The sequence below is a fragment of the Psittacula echo genome, assembly GCF_963264785.1.
Source record: "Psittacula echo genome assembly, chromosome: 30".
NCBI lineage: Eukaryota > Metazoa > Chordata > Aves > Psittaciformes > Psittacidae > Psittacula > Psittacula echo.
Window position 1 is genome coordinate 878,138 of NC_137765.1, and position 20,440 is coordinate 898,577.

Genomic DNA, 20,440 nt, shown 5'->3' on the forward strand with positions numbered 1-20,440 from the left:
AGGCGGAAAGGATGGGAACACCAGGACACAAGTAGCATCCCAACCCCAAAAGGAGCCGTTGGTCCTGCACCCGGAGCCATGGACACCTGAAACCACACCATGGGCAATTCCAGACCTAAACCTCTTCCCGTTGATGCTGAGGGGTTATGGATCATCCCTTGCCCTTCCCGATGGTGTTTCCAGCCCCCAAGTGTCTGGAATGAAAATGCCAAGGCTCCAGGCAGGGAAGGAACCTGACGGCATTCCTTAGGGATCAGCCTGCAATAGACGGGGTCTCAGCACAGGTAGAGCTGTAACCTCAATGGAGCCCTGTCCTTATTCCCTTTGTTAGTCCTACTTTTGTCCCAAACCAAGAGGATTCTCCTTGTTTTAGCTCTTCCATTGCCTTTCCTTATCCCTTTTAGCTCTTCCATTGCCTTTCCCAATCCCTTTTAGCTCTTCCATTGCCTTTCCCAATCCCTTTTAGCTCTTCCATTGCCTTTCCCAATCCCTTTTGGCTCTTCCATTGCCTTTCCCAATCCCTTTTGGCTCTTCCATTGCTTTTCCCTATCCCTTTTGGCTCTTTCTTAGGCCAGCTTGGCCCTTCCATGCTCTCGTGGAAGCCATCCCTGCCCATGGCCCCATCTTCAGCTCCTTTCCCACCCGTTCCACGGCTCTCGGGTGGAGATTTCAAGCTCGCCAAGGGAACGGGGCTGAAACAGCTCCAAATTGCCACGGAACACCCCAAACCCAGGTCAGAATCAGCGACAACCCCCCCTAAAAGAGACCTAAAAAGAGGCCAACCTCATGTTTGGCATTTGCTTTGCTTAAAATCCCCCGATCCGACCCCAAAAAGCAGAGGGACAAAGAGCAGCATCTCCCAACGCCCATTCCCGAGCATCCGGTCGCGGCTGGGGAAGGCTTTGCTCTACAGGATCAGGTGTGGGAATGTCAGGAATGGGAAGGGATCAGTGCTAAAGGATGCAGCTTTCCCCTCCACCTCCAGCATTCCCGGCTGATATTCCCATCCGGATTCCTCCTCTAAAGGGGTGAAGCAGGGAAGCGCAGGGGTTGCTCCGCCGGTGAGGAATCCCCACCGGCAACACAAGACTTGGGGATGGCTGCAGAGAAACCCCAATGGGAAGAACCAATCCCAACCGGATTTCCATGGATTTACTCCATTGGGAGCCGGAACCTGGCCCAGGGGGAGCCAGACCCCGTAGCGCAGTGCTCGAGCTGGACCATTGATGCTCTCGGCTTGGCAACCCCAAGGTGGCATCTTTAGGAGCATCCATCCCGCAGCGAACCCCCCCCTTTCAAGATGGGAATTCCGGGTTCATTCCAAGGATAGGGATGGGAAGAACGGGACGGGATCAGGATCTACGCATCCCGAGGGCTTTTGTTCTTCTTCTTCAGGAGCTTCTTGAGGTCGGGGGACATGAAATAAGGCTTCTCGGCCGAGCCATCGTTCCGCTCCAGGTCTTCCACTGCAAAGAGAACCCCCCCCATTGCCCCACACACAGTGGGGGGGGGCAGACCCATAGGTTGGGATGGGGGGGAGGGTCCCGCATCCCTATTAAGGAGCCCTTAAAGGCACAGAGATGCTGGTTTGGGGCCTGAGAAGGAGAGGAGCCCATAGCTCCTGATGGGTGCTGCTGAGGACCGGGTGCGCATCCACCATAGGGATACCATGGAGCAGCTCCGGAGCCTATGGGAAACCTGGAGAAGGGCTTTGGAGAAGGGATGGGAGAAGGGAATCTCCCAAAGGGGAGGCTGGGATGGGGTCGGAGGCACGAGTTCTCCCTATGAGGGGGGTGGGACACTGGGAGAAGGTGGGGATGCCCCATCCCTTGGAGCAACCTATGGAAGGGGTCCCTGGGGTTCCAGGGGGTTGGAATTGGATGAGCTCAGAGGTCACTTCCAAGCCAATCCAGTTGGGATTGGGTGATGATGGAGAGCATGGAAAAGGAAGCAGAGGTGGGGGGGGGATGGCTTTATCCAGGGGGGCAGCAGGAAGGTTCAACAGTGACCGGAGCTCCCTTTGGAATACCGGGAATGCCGTTCCCATCCTTTCTGGAGCAATCTCGGCGCTCCGCAACTGGCTCCGTGCCATAAGCGCCAAGCGCTTTGGACACAGCTCAAGCCATCCCAAAGCAACCAACCCTTGGGAAAACACCTCCGGATGCTCTGGGAGGGATGGGAGCGTGGCCTGGGAAGACGGGATCCGTGTGGGCATGGACAGAGCCCTGCAGCACCAGCGCACAGCAAGGAAACGATCCCGAACTTGGGATGCTTGGAGCCAACCCCTCTTAAGGGCTTCCCAATCCCACGGGCACAAGGCACGGAGTCGGTGATGAGGGCCCTGAAGCTTGGAAGCAGAAGCTTTGCATCCTCCTAAGGAGCGCTCTTCCCACCCCACGGGTTTGCATCGGAAGAGCAGGGCGAGGAACGGGAGCAGGGTGGGAGCTATGGAACGCGCTCAGCCCATCCCATAGGAACACCGGATGCATCCCTTAGCCCTGGCTGTCGGGGCCTGGGGCAGGCTCCAGGCTGCCCTTGAGCAGGATCCCGCTGAGCTCGGGGGACATGAGGTAAGGCCTCTCCGGGGATCCATCGTTCCTCTCCAGGTCTTCGCCTTGCCACAAGCCCCGGGAGAAGCAGCCGGGATGGGGAAGAGGGAGAAGCGGCGGGAGGCAGGGATGGAGGATGGAGAACATGGAAACGGGCAGGGATGGAGAACATGGAGAAGGGCAGGGATGGAGAACATGGAAATGGGCAGGGATGGAGAACATGGAGAAGGGCAGGGATGGAGAACATGGAAACGGGCAGGGATGGAGAACATGGAGAAGGGCAGGGATGGAGGATGGAGAACATGGAGAAGGGCAGGGATGGAGGATGGAGAATATGGAAAAGGGCAGGGATGGAGGATGGAGAACATGGAGAAGGGCAAGGATGGAGGATAGAGAACATGGAGAAGGGCAAGGATGGAGGATAGAGAACATGGAAAAGGGCAGGAATGGAGGACGGAGAACATGGAGAAGGGCAGGGATGGAGAATGGAGAATATGGAAAAGGGCAGGGATGTAGGATGGAGAACATGGAAAAGGGCAAGGATGGAGAATGGAGAATATGGAAAAGGGCAAGAATGGAGGACGGAGAACATGGAAAAGGGCAGGAATGGAGGATGGAGAACATGGAAAAGGGTAAGGATGGAGGATGGAGACCACAGACAGAGACAGCAAGAGGAGAGGGAAGAGAGGAGAAGTCCAAGTTAGTCACAGTTTGGTTCCCCCAAAGCCCCAAAGCAGAAAGACCAAGAGCTCCCGCGGCAGAGGCAGGGCCAGGCAAAGGGAAGGAAGGAGTTGGGAAAGGAAAGAGTGGGAGAAGGGAAGGCCGGGGAATGGGGAGCGCAGCCCAACTGCAGCCCCGCAGGCACGGGGCTGGCACTTACAGAAGCAGAGGAAGAGGGTGTCCACGCACATCCCATAGACACTGAGGAACCCGTGGGCAATGAGGTAGGAGCCCACGATCACCGTCTGCAAGAGGGATTGGGGGGGGTCACATCATTCCCTGGTATCCACCAAGGGGGGATCCTGCTGGATCCAGCATTCCCAAGGGAGCGGGGGCTGGGAAACAGGAGCAGCCGCATTCGGGACAATGCAATGGGAGCGTTTCCCGGGGGATTGGGTTAAGGAGCTCTTTGTGCTCCTTCGGCTTGATCCCGAGGGATGAGGAAGGAGCTCACCAGAATAGGGACCCAGTAGTAATTGAGGGCCGGCGCCGTGTCCTCGACCAGCTTTATCCGATGGGTGAAGAAGAAGAAGGCGAGGATTCCTGGCGGAGCAACGGATGGAGATGCCCACGGGAATGGCAGGCAGGGAAGGCGGAAAAGAGGAGCGGAAAGGCTCAATGCCATGGGAAGAACCGAGCCGGGTGCTGGGAGGCGGAAAGGGAGGCACTTCCCATCTTACCAACGCTTCCCACAATGAGGAGCTTGCCGAGGAAGAAGAGGAAATCCGTGACTTTATCCAGCACCGCCACCCTGGGAAGAGGAGAGGGATGAGCTCCTGCACCCGGGATGCTCCCGTCCGGCTGCAGCCCCCAGCACCCACCTGATGATGTTCCTCATCAGCAGCAAGAAGGCGTTGCGGGCCGAGGTGCAGAAGTTGGTGCCGTAGATGGCGACCTGGAAGGTCAGGGTGGGAAAGCATCACCCAATTCCAGCCCCTTGGACATCCCATTCCCGATCCAAAGGATGCTGAGATCCACCCCCCACCTTGTATCCATCACCCTTTGGAGCCTCTTACCATGATGTAGGCGTTTCTATTGAGGAACTTGAGGAACTTCTCCAGGCACCAGAAGCAGCATTTGAGGCAGCCCAGCAGGAACTTGGCCACTTTGTTCTCTGCAGCTGGGGGAGGCAAAGCAGGAGACAGGAGCAAGCTCAAGGTCTCCGTGGTCCCCATCCGGATGCCCCATCACCGCCTCCCTCCCTGCATCCCATTGCTGCCTCCCTCCCTGCATCCCATCACCGCCTCCCTCCCTGCATCCCATTGCTGCCTCCCTCCCTGCATCCCATCGCTGCCTCCTTCCCTGCATCCCATCGCAGCCTCCCTCCCTGCATCCCATCGCTGCCTCCTTCCCTGCATCCCATCGCTGCCTCCTTCCCTGCATCCCATCGCTGCCTCCTTCCCTGCATCCCATCGCTGCCTCCTTCCCTGCATCCCATCGCTGCCTCCTTCCCTGCATCCCATCGCTGCCTCCTTCCCTGCATCCCATCGCTGCCTCCTTCCCTGCATCCCATCGCTGCCTCCTTCCCTGCATCCCATCGCTGCCTCCTTCCCTGCATCCCATCGCTGCCTCCTTCCCTGCATCCCATCGCTGCCTCCTTCCCTGCATCCCATGGTCCCCTTTCTAGGCTGCCCCATCACCGCCTCCATCCCTGCATCCCATGGTACCCATCCGGCTGCTCCATCACTGCCCCCATCCCTGCATTCCATGGTCCCCATCCGACTGCCCCATCACTGCCTCCATTCCATGGTCCCCATCCCTGCATCCCATCACTGCCTCCATCCGTGCATCCCATGGTCCCCATCCGGCTGCCCCATCACTGCCTCCATCTCTGCATCCCATGGTCCACGTCCCTGGGATGCACTTGTGCTGCTTGCACTGGGGGATCAGTAGAGCCCTGCAGCCAGGCATGCACTTCCCTATGGACACCCCTAGAACTGCGGGAATCGGTCCAGCAGCCGCATCCCACTCCTACAGCATCCTCCAAGGGAAACCCCCATCCTCTCCTGGAACACTGATGCCCACTGGCCCCGGGAGACATGGGAGCATCCATGGCACGCGGAGCCCATCCCTCTCCTCATTCCCTCCCGTACCTTTCAACCTGTGGTCCAGATACTCCAAAGTGACCCTGATGACTTGGACGATGGCGAGGATGAGGGAGCCGAAGGCCAGCGAGCCCGTGTGGTACCTGGGGGCGAATCACCCTGCTTAAGGAATGGGATAACCCCAAGGAGCATCCGCATCCTCCTCAGTAGGGACCGTACCGGAGCGCGCGGCCGAAGGCGGAGAAGAGCGGGAATGCCGGGATATCCTCGGGCTTCTTGAAGGCCCAGTAATAGGATGCGAAGGCTCCGGCCAATGTCACTTGGCCCAAGGCGATGACGAAGTTGACGAGCCAGAAGAACATGAAGAGGTTGAAGAACTGGAGGGCGATGAGGTACCGGTGGTAGGCCGTCTCCCCCCCATAGAAGGCAAAGAGGCACTGGGCATCGGGGCACTGCTTGGTGACGTTGCTCGTGTTGAAGGTCTAGGGAGGACAAGAGGTTGGTCCCCGCTGCGATGGCAAAGGGGGCTTGGCTTTGGGAAGGGGTTTTCCTGCTTCCTGGAAGGGGATTGTTGGAGCTCTGATTGGAGTTAGCACCTGCAGGGCGCTAAGCGGGAATGGGAGCATGGGATGGGGCAAGGGGAATGGCTTCAACCCGCCAGAGCGGTGATGGAGAGGGGATCTCGGGAAGTTCATCGCTACCATGGGGCACTGGGATGGGGTTGGGTGCCCCCAGCTTGGAGAAGCTATGGAAGGTTCTCCAAATATTCCAAGTAACAGTGGAAGATTCCTGATGGCAAAGTGGGAAGCGGAGATGCCGGAAGGCTCCGCTTGGCCCCAGCCAAAGCTGATGCTCCCATAGGAGTGTATGGAGCGCACGAGCGCCAATGCCACTCAAACCACGGAAGCTATGGAAGGCGGCGCTGGTGTTCCAGGGGGCTGGAAGTGGAGGAGCCTGAAGATGCCATGATCCCAACCCAGGCACATCCAAGGCCCGCACCTCGGGCGTGCAGGTCTGGCCGGCGAAGGGGCACGTGGACTCATTGAACACCTTGTAAACGGCCTCGTTGGAGGTGGAGAGGAAGCTGCAGCGCAAGGTAAGGAACACACGGGCCTCAATCCCGGATGGAGCCGGTTTGATCCATCAGGATCCGGGTTCAATCCCAACCCGATGCTCCCAGGAGGAGGAGGAGGAAGAGGAGGAAGAAGAGGGAAGGATACACGGCGGTGCTGGCCCAATAGGCAATGCAGAGGCAGAGGAGGAAGAAGGTGCACAACGGGAAGAGCAGCGACGTCATGATGTGCCCGATGGCCCTGCCGGGAACATGGTCCAACCCTGGTCAAAGTCCTCTCTATTTCAGGAGGAGCCCGAGCCCATCCCCGTGTCCTCAGGGCCGCCCGGACCTGCTGGCCTCCCGGATGAGCGCGATGGCGATGAGGATCCTCTTGCGCAGGAAGAGGAGCAGGAGCAGGATGAGCACCTCCAGGATGCTCAGGATGATCACTGCCAGGAGAAGGGCGCCTTGGGTACCACTCCTCGCAGCGCCCATCCCTGCATCCCGGGGAGGATGGGGACTCACTGAAGGCCAACCACGTCTGCCGCAGGTGGAGGTAGACACGGAGGTCGGTCTGAAAGCCCAGGTCCTGCAAGGAGACGTCCGAGCCCGCTTCCCCCTTCAGCTTGGCATATTCCAAGTAACAGTGGAAGATTCCTGATGGAAAAGCAGGAAGCGGAGATGCTGGAAGGCTCTGCTTGGCCCCAGCCAACGCTGATGCTCCCATAGGAGTGTATGGAGCGCACAAGCGCCAATGCCACTCAGACCATGGAGAAGCTCCTGAGGTGCTCACCGTAGCCCAGCACCAGGATCACCATCACGATCATCACCCACACCATGATCCCGGCCAGGAAGCGGAGCAGGACAATGAAGACCAAGCTGGTCACCATGGCGATGACGAGGCCTCTGCGGGAGGAAGGCAGCATCGCACCAAGCATCCCCCCAGTGCTCGGCTCCGGTCCTTCCCCATCCCAGCCTCTAGTGATGCTCCAGAGCATCCCGCACCATCTCCCATGTCATGCTCACATGAGGATCCAGTACCAGGAGACCGTGTAGTCCTCAAAGATCTTCATGGCCAACTGCCTGGCCTCCAGGACCACGTTGGCTTTCCTGCAAGCACAAACCCACCGTAGAACCACGTTAGAAGGGATCCCAAAGCTCCTCCAGCTCCCACTGGAGCAGGTTGCTCCAAGCCCCATCCAGCCCATAGGATGGACTCACTTGGCTCCCTCCAGCAGGTCGGTGACGTTCCTCAAGTGGCCCTGGCCGTCGTTGTAGGTGGTCTCGTTGCCGACCATGATGACGCCCTTCTTGGCTTGGAGGGCCGGGAAGCATCGGCGCGCCACTGGGAATAGAGGGGGAAAGCCGGCATCATTCACCCATCCATCCATCCATCCATTTCCATCATCCATCCATCCATCCATCCATCCATTGTCCATCCATCCATCCATCCATCGTCCATCCATCCATCCATCCATCGTCCATCCATCCATCGTCCATCCATCCATCGTCCATCCATCCATCCATCCATCCATCCATTTCCATCATCCATCCATCCATCCATTGTCCATCCATCCATCCATCCATCGTCCATCCATCCATCCATCCATCGTCCATCCATCCATCGTCCATCCATCCATCGCCCATCCATCGCCCATCCATCGCCCATCCATCGCCCATCCATCGCCCATCCATCGCCCATCCATCATCCATCCATCATCCATCCATCCATCCATCCATCCATCGTCCATCCATCCATCCATCCATCCATCCATCGTCCATCCATCCATCGCCCATCCATCGCCCATCCATCGTCCATCCATCGTCCATCCATCGTCCATCCATCCATCCATCCATCCATCCATCCATCGTCCATCCATCCATCGTCCATCCATCCCCCATCCATCCATCCCCCATCCATCCATCCCCCATCCATCCATCCCCCAGAACAAGGATCCAAACCCCTTCCCGGACCCACAACCCCCCACTGGATCCCTGGAACCCCCCCCCAAGGCCCCTCAGCCCCACCGGAATGGCCTCATCACAGCCCCATCGCCCTCCAGACCTACGTGGGGTGCTGGGGATAAGCACGGCCGGGCATTCCTTATCCTTCACCACCTGGATGGGAGCCTGGAGGGGGATGGAATGGGATGGACGTCAGCACATTGGGTGCGAATGATCCCATGGGAACGCTGACCCCGTTCCATGGACCCACCTTCTGCAGGCCTGTGAACTCGGGCACGCAGAACCTGCGGTAGTATTCCAGCTCCTGGGATGAGCCGGAAGCATCCAGGAACGTCTGGAACCTGTCCGGGCATTCGCTGACACAGATCTGGAGAGGAGAGGAGGATGCGGGCTGGGAGAGCTGGAAGAGCTCCGGATCCACCTCCAGTGCCTAAAGGGGCTACAGGGAACCTGGAGAGGGTCTTTGGGCAAGGGATGGAGGGATGGGATAAGGGGAATGGCTTTAACCAGCCAGAGGGGAGATGGAGATGGGATTCTTCCCTGTGAGGGTGGTGGGACACTGGGATGGGTTGAAGGGGGAAGGTTGGGATGCCCCATCCCATCAAGGCCGGGTTGGAGCAACCTGCTCTAATGGAAGGTGTCCCTGCCCATGGAACCGGATGAGCTTTAAGGATGCTTCCAACCCATCCGATGATCCCATGGACAGGGAGCATCCCTGGGGAGCTGGGTCGGTACCTGCGTGGTCGGGCACTGGAACTCCAGCAGCACCAAGGGGCTGGCGCACTTCACGATGTCAAAGTAGAAGAGGAAAGGTTTCCCCCTGCAAGGCAAAGCAGCGCCCACATAGAACCAGGATGCACTGCCCGGAGCCCCCAGGATGGGGATGCGGTACCCAAGGGGGCAGCGGGGATGCGGCACCCAAGGGGGCAGCGGGGATGCGGTACCCAAGGGGGCACTGGGGATGCGGTACCCAAGGGGGCAGTGGGGATGCGGTACCCAAGGGGGCAGTGGGGATGCGGTACCCAAGGGGGCACTGGGGATGTGGCACCCAAGGGGGCACTGGGGATGCGGTACCCAAGGGGGCAGTGGGGATGCGGCACCCAAGGGGGCAGCGGGGATGCGGTACCCAAGGGGGCAGCGGGGATGCGGCACCCAAGGGGGCAGCGGGGATGCAGGACCCAAGGGGGCAGCGGGGATGTGGTACCCAAGGGGGCAGCGGGGATGTGGTACTAAAGGGGGCACAGCCACGTACTCATTGGGGGTCCCCTGCTGCCCGCAGAACTGCCCGCGGCTGTCGGTGGGGTAGATCACCTTCCGGGGGTCCCCATAGCTCCAGGCTGCGTGTGGGGAGGCGGAAGAGGCAGTCGTGGTCATGCCCATGGGCCTCGGACCCACATCTCCCCATAGAGACCTCCCCATCCCCATCAGAGGCTCAGCTTCCCCTCTTGCAAGCCCCCCACGTACCCAGGATGCCCACCACCACGTAGCCCGCAATGGCGAGGACCAGCAGGATGCAGCAGACGATGTCCGTGCAGCCCCTGCCATAGGGAAGAGCAGCGTCGGCAATGGGAACGGGAATGGGAAGAGGGATCACAGCGCCGCCGGCGCCTCGGCTCTTTACCTGTCGTAGATGGGACCTTTGAACGTCGGGTCGTACTTCTGCGGCGTCCCTATGGAAGCGCGGAGGGAACGGGAACAATGAGGTGTGGGATGGGGAGGAAGGGGCTCCTCATCCTCCTCCTCACCAGGGAACGCAACGCTGGGGCCGGATCGGGAGGGAAACAACCTCCGGGAACGATTCTCCCGTTGGAAAACCCATTTCCATGAGCTTCCCTCCGTAAACATCGCCTGGGATACCCCCAGATCCCATTGGAAGCGGGGGGGGGGGGTAATGCTGGGAATCCAGCACCAGATCCCACATCCCGGCTTTATTTATAGGGTGGGAACCCAGCCAGGAGGGAGCGGGGGGGGACTTTAAGGGGGTTCCAGCGCCCCACATCGGGGGCTCCACTTCCGGGTGTTCGGGGGGGGTGCAGGGACCCCCCCCAACCCTACCGAGGAGCCCAGACCCGGCCTGAACCCGTTCGTCCCCATCGTTCCCCACGGCCCAGCCACGCTGCGCTACCGGTTACACCGGCTCTAGGGCTGCCCCCCCACTCCGGACCCAACGAGCGCAACGACGCCGAAAACGCGTCCGGTTTCGTTTCCCTTCCGTTTCCTCCGGTGCCCCCCAACACCGGGACCCCCATAGGACACCCCCCCCCCCCATTCCCTACCGTGCTTCCCGTAGTAGCCGTCCCCATGGCCCCCCATTGCCAACGCGGGCGCTCGGCTCCGGACGCTCCGCCCTGGGCGTGCCCGTTCCCCCCCTCCCGCCCCGGCCGTCCGGTAACGTCAACGGCGACGGCGTTAAAGGAGCCGAACGCTCCGCGACAGGAACCGTAGGGGTCGGGGCCGCCGTTCCCGTTCCCGTTCCCGGTGACGCCGCGTTCCCTGCCCCATCAAAGGCAATAATAAAGCAGCGGGGCCGGTACTGACGGGGCTCGCTCATAGGCTCCCGGTGATGTCAGCGGGAACAATGGGAGATGCTTTGGGCCCCCCCCCTCCCGCTTTGCCCCTATGGAATGGGGGGTCCCCATCGCATCACCCCTGGAACCCCCCCCATTGGACCGCGCTGCGGGGGGCACAGGGACCCCCACTTCGGGGTGGGGGGGGGCTTGGGGATGCGGTGGGGCAGCGGGGTTGGGGGTGCAGGGACCCCCCCCAAAGATGGAGGATTGGGGGGTGCAGGGTGGAGATCGGGGACCCCCTGAGATGGGGATGCAGGAGTCGGGGTCCCATTAGGACCCCATCCATGGGGGTCCATGGGTGGGGGGTCCCATGGGCGTTGTGGTCCCATGAATGGGGGGTCCATGGGGGGGGGTTCATAGATGTTGGGGTCCTTCGGATGGAGGTCCCATGGGTGTTGGGGTAGACAAATGGAGGTCCACGGATGGGGGATCCCATGGGGGGGGTCCCATGGGTGTTGGGGTACCATGGATGGGGGGGGTCCCATGGATGGGGGTTCCATGGATGGGGGGTTCCCATGGATGTTGGGGTTCCATGGATGGGGGGTTCCCATGGATGGGGGGATCCCATGGATGTTGGGGTTCCATGGATGGGGGGTTCCCATGGATGGGGGGATCCCATGGATGTTGGGGTTCCATGGATGGGGGGTTCCCATGGATGGGGGGATCCCATGGGTGTTGGGGTACCATGGATGGGGGGGGTCCCATGGATGGGGAGGGTTCCCTGGGTGTTGGGGTACCATGGATGGGGGGATCTCATGGGTGTTGGGGTACCATGGATGGGGGGGGTCCCATGGATGGGGAGGGTCCCATGGGTGTTGGGGTCCCATGGATGGGGGGTTCCATGGATGGAGGGCCCATTAATGAGGGCTCCCATGGGTATTGGGGTCCCATGAATGGGGGTGTCCCCATGTGTGGGTTCGCCCCGCCTCTTTTTAAGCCCCTCCCCCACTGTCTCTGGGGCCCGATCCTTCCCCTTTAAGGCCCTGGGGCGCTGCCGCTCACCTGGGCAGGTGACGGCGGCGCTGACGTGCGCGGGGACCGCCATGGCCGCCTCTGCCCTCTTCATCCTGGACCTCAAGGGGAAGGTGAGGACCCCCCCAAAGACCCCCCCAAAGGTCACCCCCAATGACCCCCAATGGGGGGGGGGGGTCCCCCTTAATTCTAACCCCCCCCCCTTCAGCCCCTCATCAGCCGCAACTACAAAGGGGATGTGGGGCCGGGGGAGATCGAGCACTTCATGGGGCTGATGCTGCAGCGGGAGGAAGAGGGGGCCCTGGCGCCGCTCCTGCCCCATGGCCACGTCCATTTCCTTTGGATCAAGCATTCCAACCTCTACCGTATCCTTCGGATCCCAGCGGGATCATGGAGACACCCCCCCCCCTTGGTACCCCCCTTTGGTTTGCCCTTAACCCCCCCCCCGCCCGATAGTGGTGGCGACCACCAAGAAGAACGGGAACGCATCCTTGGTGTATTCCTTCCTCTATAAGGTGGTGGAGGTGAGTTTGGGGGGGGGGCAGCTGTTTTGGGGTGGAAAACCCCCATTTTTTGGGGGGGGAAAACCTCATTTCCGGTGAAAAAAACCCATTTTGGGGAGGAAACCCTCATTTTGGGGGGGGAAAACCTGCATTTTGGGGCAGAAACCCTCATCTTGGTGAGGAAGCCCTCATTTTGGGGGGAAACCCCCATTTTGGGGAGGAAACCCTCGTTTTCAGGGGGAAACCCCCACTTTGAGGGGAAACCCCCCAATTTGGGGAGCAAAACCCCACTTTGGGCAAGAAAACCCCCTTTTTTCTTGGGAAACCCCCATTTTGGGGAGGAAACCCCCCTTTTGGGGGTTCAAATCAACGAGGGGGTTGATGCGATGCTTCCCCCCCCCCCCGTTTCAGGTGTTCCGTGAGTACTTCAAGGAGCTGGAGGAGGAGAGCATCCGGGACAACTTCGTCACCGTCTACGAGCTCCTGGATGAGCTCATGGATTTCGGCTTCCCCCAAACCACCGACAGCAAGATCCTGCAGGAGTGAGCGCCTATGGGGGGCTATGGGGCAGGGACCCCCCCCGGACCACCCCCATCACCTCTCTGTGGTGTGGTCCTACCCCCCCCGCTCCAGGTACATCACACAGGAGGGGACCAAGCTGGAGAGGGGCAGGTGCCGGGTGCCCAGCACCGTGACCAGCGCCGTGTCCTGGCGCTCCGAGGGCATCCGGTACAAGAAGAACGAGGTCTTCATTGATGTCATTGAGGCGGTGAACCTGCTGGTGAGGGGGGGCAAGGGGATGGGGCCATTGATGGGGCTTGTACCACTGATGGTGCTGGTGCCATTGATGGAGATGGTGCTGGTGCCATTGGTGGTGCTGGTGCCACTGGTGGTGCTGGTGCCATTGATGGAGATGGGGCTGGTGCCATTGGTGGTGCTGGTGCCACTGGTGGTGCTGGTGCCATTGATGGAGATGGGGCTGGTGCCATTGGTGGTGCTGGTGCCACTGGTGGTGCTGGTGCCATTGATGGAGATGGGGCTGGTGTCATTGGTGGTGCTGGTGCCATTGATGGAGCTGGGGCTGGTGCCATTGATGGAGTTGGGGCCATTGATGGTGCTGGGGCCATTGATGGAGATGGAGCTGGTGCCATTGATGGAGCTGGGGCCATTGATGGAGCTGGTGCCATTGATGGTACTGGGGCCATTGCTGGTGCTGGTGCTGGGGCTGGGGCCACTTCCATTGATGGAGCTCATGTCATTGACGGTGCTGGTGCATTGATGGAAGTGGTGCCGGTGCCATTGATGGAGCTGGGGCTGGTGGCGGTGCCACTTCCATTGATGGAGCCAGCGCTATTGACGGAGCTGGTTCTGTTGATGGTGCTGAGGCCATTGGTGGTGCTGGTGCCGCTGATGCTGCTGGTTCCATTGATGGAGCTGGTGCTGTTGCCAGAGCCAGTGCCAGTGCTGGTGCCATTGACAGTGCTGGGGCCATTGATGGTGCTGGTGCCATTGCCACTGATGGAGTCAGTGCTGGTTCTGGTGCCACGGATGGTGCTGTTGATGGTGCCAGCGCCACTGATGGAGCCGGTGCTGGTGCTGCCGATGGTGCCATTGCCGTTGCCTCACCCTCAGCTGCTGCCATTGCCGCAGGTGAGCGCCAGCGGCGCGGTGCTGCTCAGCGAGGTGCTGGGCACCATCAAGCTCAAGGTTTTCCTCTCGGGGATGCCCGAGCTCCGCCTGGGCCTCAACGACCGCGTCCTCTTCGAGCTCACCGGCAGTGAGTGCCATGGGGGGGCCATCACCTCCATGGGGCTCTGTGGGGGGGTCCCATCACCACCATGGGGGGGGTCCCATCGCCTCCATGGGGCTCTGGGGGGGGGTCCCATCACCACCATGGGGGGGGTCCCATCGCCTCCATGGGGCTCTGGGGGGGGGTCCCATCACCACCATGGGGGGGTCCCATCGCCTCCATGGAGCTCTATGAGGGGGTCCCATCACCACCATGGGGCTCTGTGGGGGGGTCCCATCACCACCATGGGGGGGGTCCCATCACCTCCATGGAGCTCTATGGGGGGATCCCATCACCACCATGGGGGGTCCCATCACCTCCATGGAGCTCTATGGGGGGGGTCCCATTGCCTCCATGGGGCTCTGTGGGGGGGTCCCATCGCCTCCATGGGGGGGAATCCCATCACCTCCATGGGGCTCTGGGGGGGGGTCCCATCACCACCATGGGGGGGGTCCCATCACCTCCATGGAGCTCTATGAGGGGGTCCCATCACCACCATGGGGCTCTGTGGGGGGGTCCCATCACCACCATGGGGGGGGTCCCATCACCACCATGGGGCTCTGTGGGGGGGTCCCATCACCACCATGGGGGGTCCCATCACCTCCATGGAGCTCTATGGGGGGGGTCCCATTGCCTCCATGGGGCTCTGTGGGGGGGTCCCATCGCCTCCATGGGGGGGAATCCCATCACCTCCATGGAGCTCTATGGGGGGGTCCCATTGCCTCCATGGGGCTCTGTGGGGGGGTCCCATCACCTCCATGGGGGGGAATCCCATCACCTCCATGGAGCTCTATGGGGGGGGTCCCATCACCACCATGGGGGGGGTCCCATCACCTCCATGGAGCTCTATGAGGGGGTCCCATCACCACCATGGGGCTCTGTGGGGGGGTCCCATCACCACCATGGGGGGGGTCCCATCACCTCCATGGAGCTCTATGGGGGGGTCCCATCACCACCATGGGGGGTCCCATCACCTCCATGGAGCTCTATGGGGGAGGTCCCATCGCCTCCATGGGGGGGAATCCCATCACCTCCATGGAGCTCTATGGGGGGGGTCCCATCGCCTCCATGGGGGGGAATCCCATCACCTCCATGGAGCTCTATGGGGGGGTCCCATTGCCTCCATGGGGCTCTGTGGGGGGGTCCCATCACCTCCATGGGGGGGAATCCCATCACCTCCATGGAGCTCTATGAGGGGGTCCCATCACCACCATGGGGGGGGTCCCATCACCTCCATGGAGCTCTATGGGGGGGGTCCCATCCCCTGCATCCCCCCCGCAGGGGGCAGGACCAAGTCGGTGGAGCTGGAGGACGTCAAGTTCCACCAATGCGTGCGCCTGTCCCGCTTCGACTCGGACCGTACCATCTCCTTCATCCCCCCCGACGGCGACTTCGAGCTCATGTCCTATCGCCTCAGCAGCCAGGCGAGCACCGGGACCTTTGGGGTGGTGGTGGGGGGACACATGGGGGTCACAGCATCCCTGTGGTCCCCCCCCTCCACCTCCCTTGCAGGTGAAGCCGCTCATCTGGGTCGAGTCGGTCATTGAGAAGTTCTCCCATAGCCGGGTAGAAATCCTGGTCAAGGTGAGGTGATGGGGGGGGGGAACAGAGCCATGGGGGACCCCCCACCCCATTTACACCCCGTTATCCCCCATCACCCCATTAACCCCCATCACCCCATTACCCCCCAATCACCCCATTACCCCATCACCCCATTTATCCCCATCACCTTATTACCCCCATCACCCCATTTATCCCCATTACCCCCCCATCACCCCGTTGCTCCATCACCCCATTTACCCCCCATCACCCCATTTATCCCCATTTACCCCCCATCACCCCATTTATCCCCATCACCCCATTTATCCCCATTTACCCCCATCACCCCATTTATCCCCATTACCCCCCATCACCCCATTTATCCCCATTTACCCCCATCACCCCATTTATCCCCATCACCCCATTTATCCCCATTTACCCCCATCACCCCATTTATCCCCATTACCCCCCATCACCCCATTTATCCCCATTACCCCCCATCACCCCATTTATCCCCATTTACCCCCATCACCCCATTTATCCCCATTACCCCCATCACCCCATTTATCCCCATTTACCCCCATCACCCCATTTATCCCCATTACCCCCCATCACCCCATTTATCCCCATTTACCCCCATCACCCCATTTATCCCCATTTACCCCCATCACCCCATTTATCCCCATTACCCCCATCACCCCATTTATCCCCATTTACCCCCATCACCCCATTTATCCCCATTACCCCCCATCACCCCATTTATCCCCATTTACCCCCATCACCCCATTTATCCCCATTTACCCCCATCACCCCATTTATCCCCATTACCCCCCATCACCCCATTTATCCCCATTTACCCCCATCACCCCATTTATCCCCATTTACCCCCATCACCCCATTTATCCCCATTACCCCCCATCACCCCATTTATCCCCATTTACCCCCATCACCCCATTTATCCCCATTACCCCCCATCACCCCATTTATCCCCATTTACCCCCATCACCCCATTGCTCCATCACCCCATTACCCCCCCCAAGGCCAAGGGTCAGTTCAAGAAGCAGTCGGTGGCCAATGGGGTGGAGATCGCGGTGCCGGTGCCCAGCGACGCCGATTCCCCCAAGTTCAAGACGAGCGCTGGCTCCGCCAAGTACGTCCCGGAGCGGAACCTCGTCCTCTGGACCATCAAATCCTTCCCGGTGAGCTCCCCGGCACGGCCCAACGCTGCCATGGCTGCTGCGGTGGTGGTGGCTCCATCCCCATCCCCATCCCACGGGTGCTGCCGTGGCTCCATTCCCATTCCCATCCCTATCCCCGTCCTCATCCCATTCCCATTCCCATCCCATGGATGCTGCCGTGGCTCCATTCCCATTCCCATCCCCATGCCATCCCCATTCCCATCCCCATCCCCATCCCCATCCCATGGATGCTGCCGTGGTTCCATCCCCATCCCTATCCCCATCCCCATGGATGCTGCCGTGGTTCCATTCCCATTCCCATTCCCATCCCATGGATGCTGCCGTGGCTCCATCCCCACCCCTATCCCCATCCCATGGATGCTGCCGTGGTTCCATTCCCATTCCCATTCCCATCCCATGGATGCTGCCGTGGCTCCATCCCCACCCCTATCCCCATCCCATGGATGCTGCCGTGGTTCCATTCCCATTCCCATTCCCATCCCATGGATGCTGCCGTGGCTCCATCCCCACCCCTATCCCCATCCCATGGATGCTGCCGTGGTTCCATTCCCATTCCCATTCCCATCCCATGGATGCTGCCGTGGCTCCATCCCCATCCCCTTCCCATCCCATCCCCATCCCATTCCCATCCCCATTCCCATCCCCATTCCCATCCCCATTCCCATCCCCATCCCCATCCCCATCCCCATCCCCATCCCCTTCCCATCCCCATCCCCATCCCCTTCCCATCCCCATCCCTTTCCCATCCCCATCCCCATCCCCATCCCCATCCCCATCCCCATCCCCATCCCCATCCCCTTCCCATCCCCATCCCCATCCCCATCCCCATCCCCATCCCCATCCCCATCCCCATCCCCTTCCCATCCCATCCCCATCCCCATCCCCATCCCCATCCCCTTCCCATCCCCATCCCCATCCCCATCCCCATCCCATCCCCATCCCCTTCCCATCCCCATCCCCTTCCCATCCCCATCCCATCCCCATCCCTTTCCCATCCCATCCCCATCCCCATCCCCATCCCCATCCCCATCCCCATCCCCATCCCCTTCCCATCCCCATCCCATCCCCATCCCTTTCCCCTTCCCATCCCCATCCCCTTCCCATCCCATCCCCATCCCCATCCCATCTCCATCCCATCCCATCCCCATCCCCGCGGGCGCTGCGCAGGGGGGCAGGGAGCACCTGATGCGCGCCCACTTCGGGCTGCCCAGCGTGGAGAAGGAGGAGGACGAGGGGCGCCCCCCCGTGGCCGTGCGCTTCGAGATCCCCTATTTCACCGTGTCCGGGATCCAGGTGCGGCGGGGGGGGCTTTGGGGTACGGGGGGGTATTGGGGTGCCCAATGGGGGTATTGGGGTGTCCAATGGGGGGGTATTGGGGTGTCCAATGGGGGGGTATTGAGGTGTCCAATGGGGGGGTATTGGGGTGCCCAATGGGGGTATTGGGGTGTCCAATGGGGGTATTGGGGTGTCCAATGGGGGGGTATTGGGGTGTCCAATGGGGGCGTATTGAGGTGTCCAATGGGGGGGTATTGGGGTGCCCAATGGGGGTATTGGGGTGTCCAATGGGGGGGTATTGGGGTGTCCAATGGGGGTATTGGGGTGTCCAATGGGGGGGTATTGAGGTGTCCAATGGGGGGGTATTGGGGTGCCCAATGGGGGGGTATTGAGGTGTCCAATGGGGGGGTATTGGGGTGCCCAATGGGGGTATTGGGGTACTGGGGGAGGTATTGGGTTCAAATGGGGATATTGGGGTGTCCAATGGATGTATTGGGGTACTAGGGGTTATTGGGGTGCCCAATAGGGGTATTGGGGTGCCCGAGGGCATTGGGGTGCCCGGGGGGTATTGGGGTTACAATGGGGGATATTGGGGTGTCCAATGGGGGTATTGGGGTACTGGGGGGTATTGGGGTGTCCAATGGGGGTACTGGGGTAACAGGGAGGGTATTGGGGTGCCTAGTGGGGTTATTGGGGTCTAATGGGGGTATTGGGGTGCTCAATAAGGGTATTGGGGTACCGGGAGGGTATTGGGGGTTCCAATGGGGGTATTGGGGTGCTCAATGGGGGTATTGGGGTGTCCAATGGGGGTATTGAGGCGCCTGGGGGGGTATTCGGGTACCCAATGGGGGTATTGGGGTCCCATGAGGGTACTGGGGTGCCGGGGGGTATTGAGGTGTCCAATGGGGGGGTCTCCATGGCGCTGTGCCGGCAGGTCCGGTACATGAAGATCATCGAGAAGAGCGGGTACCAGGCGCTGCCCTGGGTGCGCTACATCACCCAGAGCGGGGGTGAGTGCGGGGGGACCCCCCCAAAGGACCCCCCCCCAACCCCATTTGGGGGACCCCCCCGGTCACCCCTGCTCTCCCCATTGCAGACTATCAGCTCCGTACCAGTTAATGGGGTCCAGCACCCCCGGACCCCCCCGTCGCCCCCCCGGACCCCCCTATAAAGTGCTGAGACCCGGGCCCCGTGTCTGTGTTGTTGGGGGGGGGAACTCGATGCGGGCCGCACCGGCGTTGCCCTTTTAAGAGTGGGAGGGGACAGGAGGGGGCGTGGCCGCTGCGTCCGTTCGCGTGACGGCGACGGAAGGGGGTTGTTGGTCACGTGGTTTGGGGCATGGCGGCGCCGAAGCTGCGCGTGAACGCGGCTTTTGCGGAGCGGCTCCGGAGGAACCGGGAACGGGAGGAGCTGAGGAGGCGTGAGCGGGGGGAACGGGAGCGGGGGGAACGGGAACGGGGGGAACGGGAACGGGGGGAACGGGAACGGGGGGAACGGGAGCGGGGGGAACGGGAACGGGGGGAACGGGAGCGGGGGGAACGGGAACGGGGGAACGGGAACGGGGGGAACGGGAGCGGGGGGAACGGGAGCGGGGAGAACGGGAGCGGGGGGAACGGGAGCGGGGGGAACGGGAACGGGGGAACGGGAGCGGGGGGAACGGGAGCGGGAGCGGGGGGAACGGGAGCGGGGAGAACGGGAGCGGGGGGAACGGGAACGGGGGGAACGGGAACGGGGAGAACGGGAGCGGGGGGAACGGGAGCGGGGGAACGGGAACGGGGAGAACGGGAACGGGGAGAACGGGAGCGGGGAGAACGGGAGCGGGAGCGGGGGGAACGGGAGCGGGAGCGGGGGGAACGGGAGCGGGGAGAACGGGAACGGGAGCGGGGGGAACGGGAGCGGGGAGAACGGGAACGGGAGCGGGGAGAACGGGAGCGGGGAGAACGGGAACGGGAGCGGGGGGAACGGGAGCGGGGAGAATGGGAACGGGGATAACGGGAATGGGAGCGGGGGGAATGGGAACGGGGGTAACGGGAGCGGGGATAATGGGAACGGGGATAACGGGAATGGGAGAGGGGGAATGGGAACGGGGATAACAACAGGAAATGGGGATGGGGATAACAGGGAATGGGAGCGGGAATAATAATAGGAAATGGGAGCGGGGATGGGGATGGGATGGAAACAGTAACAAGAGTAGGGAATGGGCAATGAGAATAGGAGCGGGAATGGGGAAAGGGAGCAGAAAGAAGAAACGGGAATGGAG

At 61.3% G+C, this 20,440-nt stretch overlaps 2 protein-coding genes across 4 annotated transcripts; one reads left to right on the forward strand and one right to left on the reverse strand.

The window, feature by feature from the left end:
• Window positions 1-618: 618 nt before the first annotated feature.
• On the reverse strand, window positions 619-10,688 carry SLC44A2 (solute carrier family 44 member 2 (CTL2 blood group); the record flags this gene model as incomplete). Of its 2 annotated transcripts, none has more annotated exons than XM_080636232.1 (22): window positions 10,610-10,688; window positions 9,955-10,003; window positions 9,798-9,871; window positions 9,586-9,670; window positions 9,069-9,153; window positions 8,584-8,700; window positions 8,438-8,498; window positions 7,590-7,713; window positions 7,395-7,478; window positions 7,162-7,274; window positions 6,894-7,025; window positions 6,718-6,817; window positions 6,535-6,627; window positions 6,314-6,398; window positions 5,534-5,796; window positions 5,363-5,457; window positions 4,286-4,389; window positions 4,091-4,164; window positions 3,950-4,020; window positions 3,724-3,812; window positions 3,430-3,514; window positions 619-1,466 (listed from the first exon to the last, which is right to left on the reverse strand). In XM_080636232.1, the coding sequence occupies exons 1-22, from the start codon at window positions 10,644-10,646 to the stop codon at window positions 1,360-1,362; spliced, it is 2,127 nt and encodes a 708-aa protein (XP_080492358.1). In that variant the 5' UTR covers window positions 10,647-10,688. The 2 variants fall into 2 exon arrangements, with proteins under 2 accessions (XP_080492358.1, XP_080492357.1); XM_080636231.1 differs by lacking the exon at window positions 619-1,466 and adding an exon at window positions 2,493-2,614.
• Window positions 10,689-11,946: 1,258 nt separating this feature from the next.
• AP1M2 (adaptor related protein complex 1 subunit mu 2) lies at window positions 11,947-19,299 on the forward strand (the record flags this gene model as incomplete). 2 transcript variants are annotated; one of them, XM_080636253.1, is made up of 12 exons in its annotated part: window positions 11,947-11,988; window positions 12,084-12,240; window positions 12,332-12,399; window positions 12,790-12,920; window positions 13,012-13,159; window positions 14,029-14,159; window positions 15,456-15,591; window positions 15,680-15,751; window positions 16,747-16,905; window positions 18,073-18,198; window positions 19,115-19,190; window positions 19,277-19,299. In XM_080636253.1, 12 exons carry the CDS (start codon window positions 11,947-11,949, stop codon window positions 19,297-19,299), a joined length of 1,269 nt encoding a protein of 422 aa, XP_080492379.1. The 2 variants fall into 2 exon arrangements, with proteins under 2 accessions (XP_080492379.1, XP_080492378.1); XM_080636252.1 differs by having other exon boundaries at window positions 14,029-14,155; window positions 15,449-15,591.
• Window positions 19,300-20,440: the final 1,141 nt, after the last annotated feature.